Source organism: Peromyscus maniculatus, chromosome 14 (genome assembly GCF_049852395.1).
Source record: "Peromyscus maniculatus bairdii isolate BWxNUB_F1_BW_parent chromosome 14, HU_Pman_BW_mat_3.1, whole genome shotgun sequence".
Classification (NCBI taxonomy): Eukaryota; Metazoa; Chordata; class Mammalia; order Rodentia; family Cricetidae; genus Peromyscus; species Peromyscus maniculatus.
In genome coordinates, this window is record NC_134865.1 from 39,237,319 (window position 1) to 39,255,773 (window position 18,455).

Consider the following 18,455-nt stretch of genomic DNA (forward strand, 5'->3'; position numbering starts at 1 on the left):
TGCTGGGATTAAAGGTGTGTGCCACCACTGCCTAATCTTGTTGCTGACTCTGTCCTCTGATCCTCAGGAAAGTTTATTAGGGTACACAGTATATCACCACACTGGCTTTTTAGTTTATTGACCAAGATTATTTTTAACCAAGGTAAGGATCAGAGGATTAGTAGAGTCCTTTATTTTTCTAAGCAGGGAAGAAGAAATAATGTGTTTGGTTATAAATATGCTGAGTTTGAAGGATTGAAGGACCATCTGGATACTGTAGTGAAAGTTCCCAAAAGAGTTGAAATTACTAGTTTGAGGCTCAGAAGAAAGGCCATCTCATATTAGAATCTAGACCATCATGTATCCTTACAGCTAATAGCTAAATTGGGCAATTGATAGGAAAGCCAAGACGGCTTTGAGTGAAAAGAAGTCTGAATGTAGAACTCTGGCACATAAATTGAAGATTGCACTGAGAAGACAGGAGAACTTTTACATAGTGACTGTTCCACTTAGATCACTTAAATACTTTCTTTTGTAACTAACCTTGCTCATGGTGTTTTGTCACAGCAATAGAAAAGTAAGACAAGTGAAGCACAATAGAGAGTATAGTTGATTCCTATTGACACCATTGGGGGAAAATTTAAAGGAAAGAGTTATCATTTTACCTGAGTTATCAGGATGGGAAGGATTTGATAAGCAGAAATAGCCTAGGAATAGCTTCCCCTGGTTTCAAAACTTTTCATTAGGTCAAGTTGAAAGCCCTTATGACCAAGCATATAGTTTATGTCTGAGTAGGAATGTTTGCTCTGTAGTGTAATTTTTTGTGTAGCTTTGTCTCTATTTCAGTAATGTCTGGCTCTTCTTGCCAAGGAAGCAGTCTGCTAAAGAATGTTCACTTTAATCTCTCTGCCATTAGTTGGGCTTCTCACATTGCTGCTAAGAACAGGGGTTTTGTTGTTGCTGGTGGATGTGGTTTTGTTTGTTTAACCATGATTATGCCTCTGCACTGTTTCAAACTGTTGGCTGCTTGTCACCTAGGCAGCAGTTCAAGTTGTACAATGTGGTGTGCAGTGATCTGACCACCAGTACATCTCCAGTCTTATCATTTAAACTTTACATTCCTTCATTGTTATCTTAGCTTGTAGTTACAACAGGGGCATCTAATTAGTTTTTAACTTTTGCTCAGTTTTGCAGGTCTATCTGCCTGGAACTCTAAGCACAAGCATAAATTAATTGATGCTCATCATTCTGTCCCAAAGTTGCCATGTCTATGAAATGTCCCCTAAAGTCTCTCCCTTTAAGCACAGTAGACTGCCTTCCTTCCGTGGCATCCATTCCTACACAGTTACCAATAGTGCACTCTGGAGAAATTACTGATTTTATTTTATTTATTTGTTTCTTTGTTTATTTCTTTGTTTGTTTATTTATTTATTTATTTATTTATTTATTTATTTATTTATTTATTTTGTGTGTATACGTGTTTTGTCTTCATGTATGCACCACATGCATGCCTGGTGGCTTCAGAAGCCAGGAGAGGGTATCAGATCCCTGGAACCTAGAGTAACAGATGGTTGTAAGCTGCAATTTGGGTGCTTCAAATTGAACCTGGGTCCTCTGGAAGAGCAGACAGTGCTCTTAATCACTAACCTATCTCTTCAGTCCTTTACTTCACTTTTTAATAAAGGAGTTTATTATAGGCTTTGGAGTAAGAGCTTAAGAGGTTGGAAACAAGTAGAACCCCTGCATAGGAAGTGTGAGTCCCAAAAAAGGTGTGCCACTGAGGGTTGTTGTCCAGGAGTCAATAAGGATTTTCTGACTTGAGGAATGGGACATGAGCTGGTCAATGCAGTTGATCCACCTATGAAGTGTTTTTATCACTCTATCCCAGGTGTCTCAACTGATGATTCAGTTGCATACTCACATATCTTCCAGGCAGTTGGCAAATTGTAAATGTTTCTCCTGAAGACAAGTTCAATCTGTAACTGCAAGTTCTTCCTCTGGCTGCCCACCCCGCCTCCTACCTAGGGTTTCTTTCATTCAGCCTTTTTCTCTAAGGACATTACTGGGGGTATTTCTTGGGGGCCCATTGTTTGAATAGTCTATGCCTTGAACTAATAAAATAGATACTCTCTTTTTCATTTGTAATATCATTCAAAACTATAGAAAACTTGATGCAACATTTTATTTAAAAATTCTTTTTTTTAACAAAGAAATTCAGGTCATTTTGATACATTTTAGTAGCCCATGGTGATGGCATATGCCTTTAATCACAGCGCTAGGGAGGTGTATCTCTGAGTTCATCCTGGTCTACAGAGCAAGTTCCAGGAGAGCCAGGGATACACAGATAAACCTTCTCTCAAAAAACCAAATAAAATAAAATAAAGATAAATTCTTAGTTTCTTAGTACTTACAGCCTACTGACGTCTAGACAGTCCTATATATATGGTATAGTGGATAAAGACACTTGCTGCCAAGCCTGAGGACCTGAGTTCAATTCCCAAGATCCACATGGTAGAAGGAGAGAACACACTCCTACAAATTATCTTCTGACTTCCACATGTGAGTAGTGGCACATAGGCCCCCTCCTCCCATTACACACACAAACAAAGTTAATAAATTAAATTTTTTGATATGTTTTTTCTCTGTGTGTATGTGTGCTTTTGTATACTATGAAACGTGGGAAGATCAGAGGACAACTTTGAAAAGAGAATTCTCTCTTTCCGCTCAGGCATCAAACTTGACAGAGAGCATCTTTACCCAATGAACCATCTTGCTGGCTTTATTACACACATTATTTCAATAGTATATGCTATAATGTGATTTGTCACTTTTGATGCTAAACTGGAATACCTGGCTGAGAAAAGTGTCTGTTGGGTCTGTCTACTCTAAAAGCACTACTCCTGTTCTCTCACCATAGAGTAGTCTTCGAAAGGAAACCACCGTTAACAGACCACATTTAAATGAGGGATTGTAAGTATTGTATCATTTTGAGACAATCAACATAGTCTAGTCTTAATTACTCTCTATAGTGTCTGTCTCTTCTCTCCATTTATCTATTATGTCAGTGACCTCATGAGTAGTCATGTCATTCTCTGAGGTATACTTTAATGCTACTTTTTTGTTGATCAAGTTGTCTTTTCAGAGCCATTGAAGACTCTTTGGATTAGCTCCTATGTCCCACTGTACATATTCCACTATGGAAGGCTATTTGTTTTGATTTGATTTTTAGAGCTTTTCCTTACTTTCTGTACTCTGATACTCAAACACAATCTTAAGAATGTTTTGCTTCAGTACATTTCCATCAAAATATTTCAAATATTTCTGTTTGCTTTGTGGTTCACCAGCTCTTCTGAATGTCTTGGTTTTTGATTGAAGGGGACAGTTGTGCTTATCTTTTTGAAACCTAGATGCCCATCAGATGACTAAAGTAGCCTGTTATATTATTTGCCTGACATTTCTCATTTGTACACAAAATAATACCTCAGATGCTTATCCTCCTCACTTATCTGTGTGGAAGCACCTACCAGGTGGTAGGCAGTGTTCTGGATGTTCAGTGGGTAGTTCCCAGGCTAGTGAGGACACAGTCATCCTCCAGGAATAAGTGCTGTGGTGGAGCTTGCTGTGCATTAGAAGAAGGATAACTTCTTGATGTTTTAAGGATGATATTAATCAGCCAAATAATGTAGGAAACAGTAAGTAAGGCAGGGCAGTAATGGGTAAAGGTCATGGGGATGCTTGAATAAAACATGCAGCTGTAACAAAGAAAGTGGCACTTTGGAGGTATAGCAAGGAGTTCATTGCAACTGGAGCATAAAATAAGATAGAGGAGGTGAGAGGTGAGCATCAGCAAAGAAACCACCATGAAAGTTAACTGTTGGAGGGTTTGAAAGCATGAGAGAAGCATGAGAGTGGCCACTTTTGTTAGCACTGTAGACAGTGAATTAAAGCAGCTAAGCAACCAGATGAGGAATCCATTCCAGTAATGTAAGAGATAAGGAGAGTGGTCACAGTGATGAAATAGAAACCTTATCAACAGATGGGTGTGAGGGTGAGAGGACTGGTGGTCACTGAAACAATGACTAAAACAGACCTCACCTGTACAGACCTGACAAATAAGTTACATTCAAAAAATAACTGCAAAAAAACTGCATTAAATCCAGCAATTGTTCATTGATAAAAATAGTACATGTGAATGTCAAATAGTAAATAGCTCCAGGATATCATATGCACAAGTTCTTAAAAACAGAACTAAAGAAACCAGCACTAAATATATAGAATTTTTTTTCCAAATAAAATGTTCTCCTCTGGCTCAGATCTTATAATTCTTGTACAACAGCCCAACTTTATCTGTTTTGCGAGTGCCTCCAAAAATATTTTCTTCCATTTCCTGGCAGTGCTTAGCTGGTGGTATCTGTTATCTCTGGTAGAAATCATAGTGATATACATTTGTGCCATTCATTAGTGTAATCTCCTCCCAGTGTGCAAATAGCTGTAAGTTCAATACTTAGACAGATCACAAATGTTCTGACCTACTTATGTCAGTTTATACAAACATGTTGACTTATCAATGCCACTGTAACACTAGTTATTTTCTCTGCTAATGGTAAATGTACTTTAAAGGGTTTTAGTGACTAGAATATACTCCAGCTTCTAATTGAATCTGGCCATTGTTGGGAAATATCTCAGCATTTCTTTAAAGCTACAAATGATAGCCCATTTTGTAGATAAGAAAATTGAAACAGCAACTTAGATATATTGCCTCAAACCTCTGAGGCTGATAATACATATGTCTTTCATATATATTCTATTTCAAAACTGATACAGCTTAAAACAAGCACATTCACATGTCATATGAAAAGTTTATATAATTCCTTGTTTACAGAACGTTCTAGAAGAAGGGGAAAAGCATCTGAAACATAGCATTGTTATTTTTATAAAACGAGATAAAGAAATTGGAAGCTATCTAAGAGGCCTCAAGACAGTAACAGCCTTCCCTAATTAGAGTGAATTTGATTTTTAAAAAGTAATTATCAGGGCTATTGATGTCCACTGAGATACAAAACATAGTAAGAAACATGTTCACATATTGGCTTGATCAGTAGCAGTGAAAACTCTTTGCCTACTATTGTTTTGTTAGAAGTTCATATCAGTAATAAGCAGAAGAAACTCCTGGATTGGCTGTGTAAGTGGTTACCTAGTGTCTTAATAATGAACTCAGGGTGACACAGCTTCAGAATAACTATTCTAACTGTATAGAAATTCACTGAGTCTATAGAGTTTGAGTCTGGTTAATTTCATTGTCTAATGTTTTTATTTCCAAGGGGTTTTTTTTGCAATAAAGTTAATTAAAAATTTAAAAATAATAAGGAACTGATGAGTTGATCTCTCAGATGTAGTATATATTCTAAATAATCTATTCAAGTGGTTAAGTATAAATCATTTTTACATTAAAACTAGCCCTGTGTAGTACACGCTCCTGGCCAACTGTCCCAGTCCATTTTGGCTGGCACAACAAGGTACTGTAAATCCAGTAGCTTATAAGCAACATAAATTCATTTCTCACAGTTTTGGAGGTTGGGAAATCTGATGCCAGGAAATGAAGGTGCCAGAAGATACAGTGTCATTCAGTGGCCTTTTTCCTGGCTCATGGATGTGCTTTCTCACTGTCCTCACAGTATGCAGAGGAAGGCAGCCCTCTGGAATCTCTTTTGTTATGACACAATCTCATATATGAGGGTTTTGCCTTCATGACTTATTTCCCAGCTTCACCTTCTAATGCTACCACTTTGGTGATTAAGTTTCAGTATATAAATTTTAGGGAGTAAAAAATCATCCAGACCATAGTATCTTTTTTAAAAAAAAAACTACCATTGTAAGCTAGTCAGATATTATTAGTCTGTGGAATCTATCTTGATTTTTATATACCAGAAATACAGGTTCCTAAACATTTTTAGTAAGATCTGAAGATAACACTAACCATGCTTCATATTTTCAATGTCTTTTTGGTTGAACTCAAGTTTAAAACTAAGGCATAACTCTTTATGTTGTGATTGCAATCCCAATGAAATCTAACTACCACCAAAAATAATAATAATCACCTCCTTCATACATTTACCAGGTAGTAGCATATTAAATTTGTCAAAAACAGTCTTTAATATCAAATTTAGAATGATGGATCCAATGAAAGGAAATTATATATAAAGTTGTGCCCAGCTTTTAATATGGGTATTGGAGGTCCTTTACAGCAAACACTTTACCAACGCTACAGGTTTCTAGAAGTAGACCTTTTGATGACTGTTTTATAATGCCTGAGCACCACCCTGTGCTAGGGAAGTTTAGGGTGAGCCTGGAACATGTGCCAAAAAGTAAAGAAATACCTTTTAAGCCGGGCGGTGGTGGCGCACGCCTTTAATCCCAGCACTCGGGAGGCAGAGGCAGGCGGATCTCTGTGAGTTTGAGGCCAGCCTGGGCTACCAAGTGAGTTCCAGGAAAGGCGCAAAGCTACACAAGAGAAACCCCGTCTCAAAAAAGCAAAAAAAAAAAAAAAAAAAGAAATACCTTTTAAAAAGAATGAAAAAGAAGATGGGAGCATAGTCATTAGAAGTATGAGCCAGCCTGAAGTTCTGACTGACCAAATGTAGGGAAATTGGAACCTCGATTAAACAAGTTATTGAAAAAATAGGAGCCAGGTAGTGGTAGTACATGCCTTTATTTCCAGCACTTGGGAGGCAGAAGCAGGCAGATCTGAGTTCAAGGCCAACCTGGTCTAAAGAATGAATTCCAGGACAGCCAAGGCTACACAGAGGGATTCTGTCTCCAAAAACAACAACAAAACAAAGAAAAAGAAAAAAATAGGAATTTACGATTTATATTGATTCATAGATGACAGATGTGCCAATAGGTGGATGGGAAAGAAGTTCTAACTGAATAACATAGATAAAATGATAAAGTAAGAAAAATTACTAGTTTGCAACTATCACAGTGATTGTTTTAGGCAAGAATTATAAGCAGATGCTCAATAGAGGTAGGCAGGCTGGCATTTTGACAGAGCAGGATTTTTTTCATAATCTAATTTATCTTCCCACATATCACTGCTCTGGCTACAGGGGCAAACAACAAAAATGAAATGAGTAAAAGGTAAAAGATCTTTGGAAGTGGTTGTTCTATGTATGCACTGGGAAATAGTAAATGTCATTTTTATCATGTTCATATGTATGTGGAATAGATGACCTGAATTCTGTCGTAAGGAACCACTAGACAAGCCCAAATGAAGATCATCCTATTTTAAAGTGGCCTGTATTCTTTAAAATGTCAGGTCACAAAAGAGGAGGTTGGAGTAAGATAAAGAACTAGTCTAGACTAAAGAAAACTAAAGAAGCATGGAAATGAAATGTAAGTGTGGTCCACTACTATATCTTAAAGTAGACGTGAAGAACAACATATAAAAGGACATAATAATGACTGTTGTCACTATTAAAATATGGGTGGTAGACTGCATTAAATGTATTAATATTAAATTTCTCAAATTTAGTAATTACACTGTGGTAGTGTTAGAGAATGCCGTCTTGTTAGAAAATACACAATGAAGATACAAAGAGAAGGGCTGGAGTGATGACTCATTGGGTAAGAGCACTGGCTGTTCTTCCAGAGGACCCAGGTTCAATTCCCAACACCTACATGGCAGCTCACAGCTGTCTGTAACTTTAGTTTCAGGGGATTTGACATCCTCACATACGGTCAAAACACCAAGCACATAAAAAGAAAAAAGAGACATGTTTTTGAAACTATCAAATGTGTATGTAGAAAGTGTGATAACAATATGTAGCATGACATTAACAGTTGGAGATTGAAGTGTATACTATATAGGAGTTCTCTACTTGAGTCTTATAGCTTTTCTAATTGATATTTTTAGCCCTTTTTAAGGCACAAAACGATGTGATGACTATGAAGATACAGTCAGAGAGACTTTCAAAAGAATATGATCGACTCCTGAAAGAACACTCAGAACTTCAGGTTGGTGACATGTATTTATAGATTTAAAGATTTTTTAAATAATAATTCCTTAAATGAACTATTTGGATTGCATGCCTTTCACAAATTCAAATAGTGTGCTTAATCCTGGCTTTATTAAATAACCAGAGAAGCCAGACATTTCTAAAGGGTAAAGATTGACCATTACAGCCAATGCAAAACAGCTATACTATAAAGAATTGCTGACATGCTGATTCAAAAACATTCCACATGTGGTGAAGTTTTAAAGAAAAGAATTGAGCTATAAAATAACAGCATTAAAAAACTGGTTCTGGAAAAATATGTGTTTCACCATCTGGAATGTTTACCATATTTGTACCAAAGTGAGGCTAAATTTTGAAGTTTCATATCACATTACTCCAGTCTTTGTTTTCAGTATCTTAAGGCAAAGAACTATGGCATTCAAATACCTGATTTATATCTCCAAAGTTGTATCACGAATTCTAATTGGTCAGATCACACTACAAAAGTTGATTTATAAAGATGGCGGAAAATTTTGGTTAAAGTAGCTCTCTAATCTAAGCCATGGGTTTTCTTTCTCTGTCTCCAATTTAGCAAGAATCAGTTCTGAACATTCATCCATATTAGATAGGTTTGTCTCTTTTCTCTTCAGTTGTCAACCACCAGCTTGAATTTATTTCCCAGCCACTCTTTTTTGAGGGGTACCAGAGATCAAATCCAAGGCCTAGTAAATGATAGGTAAGTGTTGTAGTACATTTTTGGGGCAAGTGTAGGAAGAACTGATATAGAAGCAGCCTTGGCACGTGACAAATGGGCATCATCCCCATGTACTCTGGAATCAGTCTTGGAATACCTGTGTCAGTCTTCATGATAGCTTCATAGTAGCTTTATGATCCTAAGAGGTAATGTCATCCATCTGAATGAAATTCACTGTCTTCACTATAACACTGAAACAATAATAATGCCTTGCTCGCTGGAGTGTTGAGAGAGCTAAGTAAAATGCAGGGTGCTTGGTACTGCTCCTGGCTGATATAAATACTTAAGAAACATAGATAGCTGCTAGCTAAGCATGGTGGCACACACCTTTAACTCCAGCATTTAGATCTGTCTCGAAGAAAAGAAGGGAGAGAGGAAAGAAGGAATGAATGAACAAATAAGAATGAACTGTCATCATTGTTGTCATCAGTATTACTTCCTTTGTAGTTTTACTGAAAGACTTAGGATGTCTCAAATAGCTGCTTCAGCCTTCAGTTACTCAGTCAAGAAGCAATCTAAAACGTAAATAATCTTGTTCCCAATATGTAATCTAGTCTTGGGACACTAAAGGCTAAATGTATATGGTCTAGAGTAGATGTTTATTTCCACTGGTAGAGATCCTGAAATTGTTGACCTCCTCAGGGCATGACAAGAACTACTCCATGACATACTCAGCATTCATCATGGGAAGACCTCTTGTCTGTCTAAGTAGACTTTACTCCTTCCTATTTGTAAGACTAGGGTCTTCTCAGCCATCATATTTTTCCACACATTTTGAGAGGAAAGAGTTTGCAAGATACCAGAATTGTTTAGGCCCTTAAATGGAAAAAGGAAAACAAAGAATATACCCTCAACCTTTCAGGTCAGTGTCCATAGCTTAATGTCTCCGTTATGGTAACAGTTAATGGTAACAATTCGATAGGGGTAACTCCTTAACCCTGAAGAATATTTAACAGTTAAGATTTCCTCCAATCTCCTCACTATCCCCCCCCCCAAAAAAAAACCACTTTAAGCTTGGAGATTCTTTGTTCTTAGCAAAAGATGTGGAAAGCTTTTGTAGGTATACTCTGCCTAAGAAAATATGCCGCAATATATACAAATGTAGATGCTGTACCTGCTTTGGAAAAGAATCCCATCCTAGATAGACTAAGTGCCATGTAGTGCAGATTGGAGCCTTATTGGAGCACATGTAACCCTTAGTACCTGTCTGTATTCTGTTTATGAAATACCAACATTTATTCAGTGTACTCTGGACAAAGCACCTGGCTAATGGTCTTATATATGTCCCTTGGCAACTCAGTAAGCTAAAATATTTTAGTATCTCTGTTTAGTGGGCAAAGATGTCAAGAATCAATTTTTTTTATGTGATTTGCTCCCAAGTTACTGAACTAGAAAGAACATTTAAAGCTAGGCGTCAAAGTCAGGAAATCTTTCTCTACAACCTCCATCATTAACTGGGTTCTTCAGCCTGTGCTGGTCATCAGTCTGTGTATTCTTGGATCCATTCTCTTTCTACCCCTGCCCTATCCCATGTGGAAACGTGCATTTCCAGAACCTTGCTTTCTGACTCCTGAGCAAATTTAGCTAGTGAGAGGCATTAGTAGAACACTGAAAACAGAGAAAGCCACTGATTTCTCCTATTTTCTGCTCTAGGTGACATTTCCTTCCTGGCCTCCAACTCTTCTCTCCCTGGTCACAGTTGCAATGGGCAGCTTCCATTTGCTGACCTTTACCCATCATCCACTCGCACCCTCCAACCAAGAGTGGTTGTGGTTTTGTGCTGTTGTTAATGTTTGGGCTAAACCTTACCACTGTTTTGTGTGCCTACTGTGTTATCACCTGTAATTCTAACTTCCTGAAGTGTCTGTTTAAAGGGTTAAGTTGCTCCTGTTGTAACCCTCTAAGTCATTTGACATCCAGGTGCCTTGGCTACTTCATCACTTACATGAGAGATAGGGTACCTTAATGAGCACCAAACCAGATCCTGTTTCAAAACAGAACTTCAAATATTTTTAAATAGGAAAGTCTCTGTATAGCCATAGCCATAAGATGCTTAGTTGATTTATTACATTTTTTCTCCTATCCACCCACCTCCCCATTGTCCACTATGAAAACTTAAAAATCACGCTGAAGTTTAGATGTCATTCCATGGACCCATCTTCTCACAAGTGACTCTTTAATATCTACAGTCTGAACAAGCAAAGAGAGTGGAAACTGTTCTAGAGTATAAAGCTGAACTTAGCTTGTCCTCATGAATTTTACTTCTATTTTCACATCAGTCTTAGTAATTTAATTGTATCCTAAGCTTCCTTGGGAAAACTTAAGTTTTTCTCAATTTTATAAAATTGTGATAGTGTGAATGAAACAAGTATGAACAGTTGTTTAAACATTAAAATGGTGGAAAAACTGGTTTCTTTTCCGTAATCAAATCTCATTTTGCAGCTTTTAAATACAGCTGGGGCCCCTCCTAGTTAAAAGCATTAAATGAATATTAGAAAATGGTCCCTTTAAAACATACATAGTCTTTTTTTCTTCTTTGGCCTGGCTGTCTTCTAGAAAAGGAAAAAAAAATGACTAGGTATTATATGTAGCACAAACCATCAACACTTGCTAATTTTTAAATCCATTTTAGAAAATCACCTTTCACATTGAGATTTGCTCTGAGCATAATAGCATTTTTATTAAAACTTTGATTTATTTCTAAAGTGCTCATGTATGTATAAAAGTGTAGAAGTAACATGTCATTCAAAATACCTCCTCTCATACTTAATTGCTTACTGTTCTTATAAAAGCATTAATTCTCAGCCTTAACAAGAGGTAGTGGGCTTTCTGTGTAAATGCAGTAACATTCTGCAGTTCCATTCTCTGAGATTTCTTTCTTGATATAAACATTTATTTTCTTAATCCAACTCTCCTTTTAAGGTTAATTCCTATTTCATATCTCATTGTTTTTTGTTTTACTTTCCTTCATCTTTTCCTTGCCAAAAATCTTAATTGGGTCTGCCATAGGGGAATTTGAAAAATTTTGTTTTCCTGGGGTAGCTGTGAAGTGAGAGCAAAACAGATTAATATATGAAAAAAATGAACCTATCAGGAGACTTTACTTTCCCCGCCTCTGAATATTTTTTCAAACAAAACTCAGATTTTATAGTGTTTTCATTTTTTTTTACTTTCTCAATCCATATTTTAAATATTTAATTCTCTAAAAACTAGACAAAAGACAAATTTTTGTAAGTCATTGTCTCTATGAACTTGTTTATTAATCCATCTTTTTGTTGTTGTTGTTATTACAGAACCGTTTAGAAAAAGACAATAAGAAAGGCCTGTGAATTAACTTCGTAAAAGAAGATTGTGATACACCTTGTCAAGAAAATAAATTTGTTATCATGGTAGTCACTAAAACTTTCAAAATTCAGCCAAAAAAAAAGCTCTGCTAGCAGCCACAGGTGCACATAGGCTATATAGTACTGATGTTACCAATCTTTTGAAAAAATATAAGCATGTTAAATGCCATATTTACATATTGCTAATAGCATTTGTATATGGTGGTTCTTTACCCATAAAAGGAAACATTCATTAGCCATTTACTTCCCAAAATGGATCTGAAGTTGCATGAAACCATTATTAGCCTTGAAAGCTTTGATGGGTTTTCAGTAATAATCAGTGGTGGTGGTGAAATGATGTTTGAAAGTAGTACTCAGTCAGAAAATTTGTTCACAGGGAAATAAGGAGAAGTAACCACATAGCCACTATGTTTATAGAAGAGAGTCAGAGAGAACAATGAAAACAATGGCCTTAGGGTTTCTTAAGCCTGGTGAGTCTACGATTTACTGTACATACAACAGCACTGTTGTGAGCTGTGTTTTTGTCACTGTGCTTCTATACACATTAGACTGTTTTTATTGATACATGTTTAGTCATATAATCAATATTCTACCTTTTTAAGTTCATCTCGTAACGGAATTTTTGTCCATTAGTGTAACTGTCATAACATTGAACTGAACTTATGTTGCGTTGTGGAATTATCCACTTACAAAGCTCATTTATGACATCCAAAAAGCCGTGTATTTTATGCTTGTGAAAGTTACTGATTATATAGGTATTACCTCAGTATACATGCACTGGTATCATACAGATCTCTCTACAATGTTCTATGTTTTCAAAGTTAAATGCTGGTTTTCTTGCAAATATTCATGTAGAGGTAGTAATTACAGTAATATGATATAGATTATTTCAGTGTTTAACTATGAAAAGCCACTTGTCTTAAAATGACAAATATAAAAAATAAAATAATAATTAGAGTTTTTACTTCTCTAGTCTTTGTTTTATCTTTTGTTGTTCATTATAATTTTAATGCCAATTTCAGATAAAGGTAAGGAGTTAGTGTTAGTTTTACGCGGTGCTGTTTCCTACTAGGAAAAATCACGAGGCACAACAAAATCCACTATAAGAGTTTATTAGGCCACGTGGTGGTGGTGCACACCTTTAATCCCAGCACTTGGGAGGCAGAGCCAGAAGGATTTCTGTGAGTTTGAGAGGCCAGCCTGGTCTACAGAGTGAGTTCCAGGCACCAAAACTACACAGAGAAACCCTGTCTGGGGTGGGGGGGCTTATTAGGAAAAGGGTCGGACAGGAAAGGGTGTGCTCAGGCCTGTTTGAGAGACATGTGCAGAAGAGAGGGGAGGGTACATGGGATCTGCCTTTTATGAACTCCCCCCGCACATGCGCATATGGGCCCATGTGGCTACACCACTCATGCACATGGATTATGTGACCATGCTGCCCACTGATTATGTAGGACATGCGGTCCCAGAAATGACTAGGTGTCTGGCCAGTGCATGCACAGTCATGAGGGTGTGATAGAATTCCTATCATCAGGACTCTTTGTTCTTATAAAAAGAGAGTGGATGAGTGGGGATGGGGGCATTGTGTCCCCCGAAACTGCTTCCAGCTGACTTGGTGGGTGCCGGTTAACTCTTGGGGAGTAGGGAAGGGGCTTCTGAGGTAGCCAGACGTCCTGGGGTAGGGGATTGTCGTCTGCTGCTTTGGAGTCATCTATCATCTTTCTCAGCTTGGGACTCTGTGGCTGTTTGGGTCTGAGAAGGTGCTGGTGAGACAGAAGAAGCTTAGAAAAACAGTTTTACCTTGGGGGGCTCCCAGGGTGAGGGAGGAGGTCCCAGGACCAGGAAAGTTTGGGTTATACTTATCTGAAGTAGATCCAACCTGTCCAGGTGGATTCAAGCTGGTTCTAGAGCTCAGAAGAATTCTTAAACATATTAAGAAGCAGCCATGGGGAATTCAAAATCTTGACCTGGTAGCCATGATACTGTAATGTTTAGTACTCTGCTATCAAATTTTTATTGGTTAATGTTAGCAAGAGTGAGAGAAAGAGATTTGGAATATTTTTTAATTTTTAATTTTTACCTGAGATAAGTCTTATCTGAGACAGATTTTAAGGCACCTGTTTCATTTACTAGTTTAGCATCCAGGAGACACAGGTGATCAACTGCTGAGAGCATTTAACAGTAATAGACTGTTATATTAAAGTCTGTTTTTGCAGAGACCAGACCTTTTTGTGTCTGGGGGTGTAAATACCTCTGGACTGTTACTGTTCCTTCCTGCCTGGGTATATTTGATGGTCCTTGGCCTCCAGCTCTATGGTGATCCTGTAATGATTAGCTGAGTAGTTAATTAGGAGAGGGAACCAGAAAAGAAGAACTTGTGGGGTGAGACCTCATTCTTCTGGAATTGGTGACAAGGCAGTGGATCCTGGTGTCCTCTGAAACAGGGTCCCCTGTCTGTGTCACTGTGTATGAAGTGAGATTTTTCTGGGGTGAGGGTGAAATGAAAGGCTTCAGGTGGGACAGGTAAATCCAGTGAGGAAAGCCCTCAAGCTTAGCAGCTGTGGGGGTTACAAGAATTACCTTGAAGGGTCCCTGCCATTTAAGGGAAAGGGGTGAGGGGTGCTGGCCTGGAGGAGAAAGGAGAACCTGATCCCAATGTGGGTTGAGGGTGGGCATGAATTACCACATGGCTGAGGTAAGGAATGGTCTGCAAAATTCCACAGGATAGACAGGAGATGGCAGAGTAGGAGAGTCAACAGATAGTCTGGGAGGGGTAAAGGTTTGGATACAAGGCTCAGTGGAGAAATTGAAAGAGGCCTTTTGAGAAGGGCTCAGAGCCTAAAAAGAGCTAGAGGTAATAATTTTACCCAGTCGAGGGGAAGTTCCTGTGACATCTTAATAAGAATGGATTTTAAGGACTGGTTGGTGCACTGCACCTTTCCTGAGGACTGAGGACGGTATGGGATAGGAAAATGCCAAGGAATATTAAGAGCCTTAGCTAGTGTCTAGGAAATCTGAGAGGTGAACTCCCAGACCATTATCGTACTGACGAGAGGCAGGAATCCCAAATCAAGGAATAATTTCCAGGAGAAGGAAATCTGGACTGTCTGAGCCCACTTATTAGAAACTAGATATGCCTCCACCCAATTTGAAAATGAGTCCACCATCATGAGGAGATACTTAATTCTTTTGACAGTGGACGTACGGGTAAAATGGAGCTGCCAGTCAGTGCCTGGAAGGGAACCTCTAGCCTGGTGGGTGGGAAAAGGCTGGCTTCAGTATCTAGTGTTGGGATTTGTCTTTTGGCAAATTTCACAAGAAGCAGTAATAGTTCTTTAGAACTGTAAGTCCTCAGAGGTGGGCTGCAAGTGGGCTTTTATGAATTGAGACAGGGCAAGACTACTAGGGTGAAAGAGCTGATGTAAATAAGACAGAATTTGCCTAGTGTCAGGAGCTGCCTGTGAGGGTGTGGGCTGCACTGTATGAATTCCCTGTAGTGTTTGAGGTGAGACTTGGCCCTGGAGGGCCACTGTCCTGGCTGCCTGGTCAGCACGGTTAGTTCCCTTAGAGATGATGGAGCTGTTGGTCTGATGAGACCGCCAGTGGATAACTCCTATAGCCTTGGAGAGGTGGGAAGCTTTTAGCATGGCCATTATTTGGCCTGAGTTAGACATGAATCCTCCCTTTGCTGTGAGGAGCCCATGCTCTCTCCAAATAGCAGCGAGACAGGAGGATATGGAAAGCATATTTGGAGTCTATGTAAACATTTAGGGATTGCCCCTATGCCAAATGGAAGGCACGGGTGAGGGCTATCAGCTCAGCCTGTTGGTTAGTGGTGTGTGCGGGTAATGCCTGTGCTTCTATTACCTCTGTATCTGACACTATGGCATAGCCCACTTTACGGGTCCCCTCATGTAAAAAGGAGCTGCCGTCTGTGTACCAGGTATAAGTAGCCTGAGGTAATGTGCCCTCCTGTATGTGTGAAGGGTGAGGTAACAGTTCCTCTAAGGTTTCAGTGCAGGAATGAGAAGGCAGCATTAGGTTGAGGGAGGAGGCTTGAAATGTTAAGGGGTGGGCAAGTCTGGAAAGGAAGTGTGGCAACTTCCAGTAATGCCACCTGGAGAGAAAGAACCCAGGAGGGAGGTAAAGTTTGTAAGACTTTATAAGTTAAGAGATGGGACAGGTTATGGTGAGAGAAGACAGTGGTGGGTGACCCAAAGGTTAACTTCTTTAATTCCTGAATAAGGAGCTCAGCAGCTGCTGAGGCACGAATACAGGGTGCCCGTCCCTGAGTGGTAAGATCTAGTTTCTTTGACAGATATGCTATGGGTGCAAAGGAGGGTCCCAGCTGATGCCTAGGGTTCCAAGGGCAAATCCCTCCTCTGCTACATAGAGGGAGAAGGGACAGGTTGAGTCTGGGAGGTGAAGCGCTGGGGCCTGGAGAAGAGCCTGTTGGAGCTTCTGGAAAGGTTTAGTAATGGGGTGAAGGAGGGGCTCACGTGGGGAGACCTGAGCTGCCTCATATAAGGGGCGAGCAAGGAGAGAAAAAGATGGAACCCAAGACCATAGGAAGCCAGCTATTCCTAGGAAAGACAGAATCTCCTGTTTAGTAGAAGGGACTGCAAGAGACTGGATTAGATGCTTTCTATCTACAGTAATAGCCTTGCGGGTTGGAGTAATGGCTAGACCCAAACAGGTGACCTGAGGAGTGGACAGCTGAACTTTGGAGGGGGATACCTGGCTGGATAAGAAATTTAGGAGAGCAGAGGTGTTAGTTTGGCTAAGTTGCAGTGACAGGCTGCAGAGTAGAATGTCATCTACATACTGTATGAGTTTAGAGCCAAGCAGAAACAGAGAGAGCAGGTCAGAGGCCAGAGCCTGACCAAATAGGAGGTGTGGACTCTTCCTGAATCCCTGTGGCAGAATAGTCCAGGTCAGCTGTGTGGACAGGTGAGTGTCAGGGTCAGTCCAGGTGAAAGCAAAGATATTTTGAGACTGAGGACTGAGAGGAATAGAAAAGAAGGCATCCTTGAAGTCTAGAACTGAGAAGTGAGAGGTTCCTGAAGGGATAGTGGACAGGAGAATATAAGCACTACCGGATGGAAAGAGACCACTGCAGAGTTAATGAGTCGGAGGTCTTGAACCAGGCGGTAGGTTCCATTAGACTTTTTAACTGCAAGCATGGGGGTGTTAAAAGGCGAAGAGGCTGGGCAGAGCAGCCTTTCCCTGAGAAGGTCAGAAATGATAGGTGTAAGTCCTCTTAGGCTCTGGAGTGAGAAAGGGTACTGAGCTTGGGTAATATAAATGGCAGGGTCCTGCAACTGGATAATAATAGGGCGGGGTGGTGCCTAGTGATAGAAGGTTCTGGGTATCCCAGACTTTGGGGTCCACCTAAGAGGCTGGCAAGGGAAATGATCTGTTAGTGCTAGTAGGCTGGGTGGCTAGGAGGAGGAGGAGGAGAGGAGCTGCTGACGAGTCTGGAGTGAGGCAAATGGGGGAGCAAATGAAATAAAAGCTCCTACCTTAGCTGGAAAATCTCTTCCCATTAGGGGAACAGGGCCATTTAGTTAGTACCACTAAGAAATGTGTAGAAATGTGAGAGGGATGCTCCTGAAAATACAATTAAGTTGTGGGATCTGATGAGGTAGGTAAGGCTGTCCCCCTACCCTGACAATAGGGAGATGAGGAGAGGTAGGACCCCAAAACTCCCTCAGGACTGAGTTAGTGGCTCCGGTGTCCAAAAGGAAGGAAATGGGTCTCCCCAATATAATTATGACTACCCTGGGTTCCCTGTGTGAGATGAGTGTGGTCAGGCTGGGAACCAGGCAGCTTCAGTCATCGCTGAAGGCCAAGCCTAGGAGGTTGGCTGGAGGGTGGTGTTGATTTGATGCCCCCGTGCCACGAGGTGCACAAGGGCAGTCAGCTGACCAGTGTCCCTGTCGGTAGCACTTCAGACAAGACCCATTTGGTGGTCCACATGTGGCAGGGCATGCCTGAGCCCAGAAACCCTCTCTATCACATTTAAAACGGACTTTTGAGAAGAAGATAGTGTGTGCCAGCATTTGGCAGTTCTGTTTATGGGCTTTCTCATCTCTCCCATGGTACACCTTAAATGCCACCACTAACACTTCTGTCTGTGTGGTTAGGGGTCCCCTCTCCAGGGGCTTAAGTTTAGCCCTGATGTTAGGGAAGCTCTGTGAGACAAAGTGGGTCATAAGAAGCTGCCTGCCCTCTGGGTTCTAGGGATCTAAGCTAGTATATTGAAGGAGATCTTTTGTAAGCTGTTCTAAGAAATGAGACAGATTTTCGTCCTTATCTTGAATTATGTTTTTTTAGCTTTTCATAGTTTACTGGTTTGAGGGAAACCTTACAGAGGCCCACTGG

At 39.8% G+C, this 18,455-nt stretch overlaps 2 protein-coding genes across 4 annotated transcripts in view; one reads left to right on the forward strand and one right to left on the reverse strand.

The window, feature by feature from the left end:
- Bcap29 (B cell receptor associated protein 29) overlaps window positions 1-13,035 on the forward strand; it is a 36,861-nt gene extending 23,826 nt beyond the window's left edge. The window contains exons 6-7 of one of the 3 annotated variants that reach the window (XM_016007900.3): window positions 7,892-7,992; window positions 12,021-13,035. In XM_016007900.3, the coding sequence (XP_015863386.1) occupies window positions 7,892-7,992; window positions 12,021-12,056 (137 nt within the window). In that variant the 3' untranslated portion in view covers window positions 12,057-13,035. Of the gene's footprint in view, window positions 1-7,891; window positions 7,993-8,623; window positions 8,729-12,020 lie in introns of those variants that run through there. The other 2 variants (XM_076550836.1, XM_076550837.1) reach the window with 2 other exon arrangements.
- LOC143268441 (uncharacterized) overlaps window positions 1-18,455 on the reverse strand; it is a 146,815-nt gene that overhangs the window by 23,711 nt on the left and 104,649 nt on the right. The gene's annotated exons all lie outside the window — the stretch shown is intronic.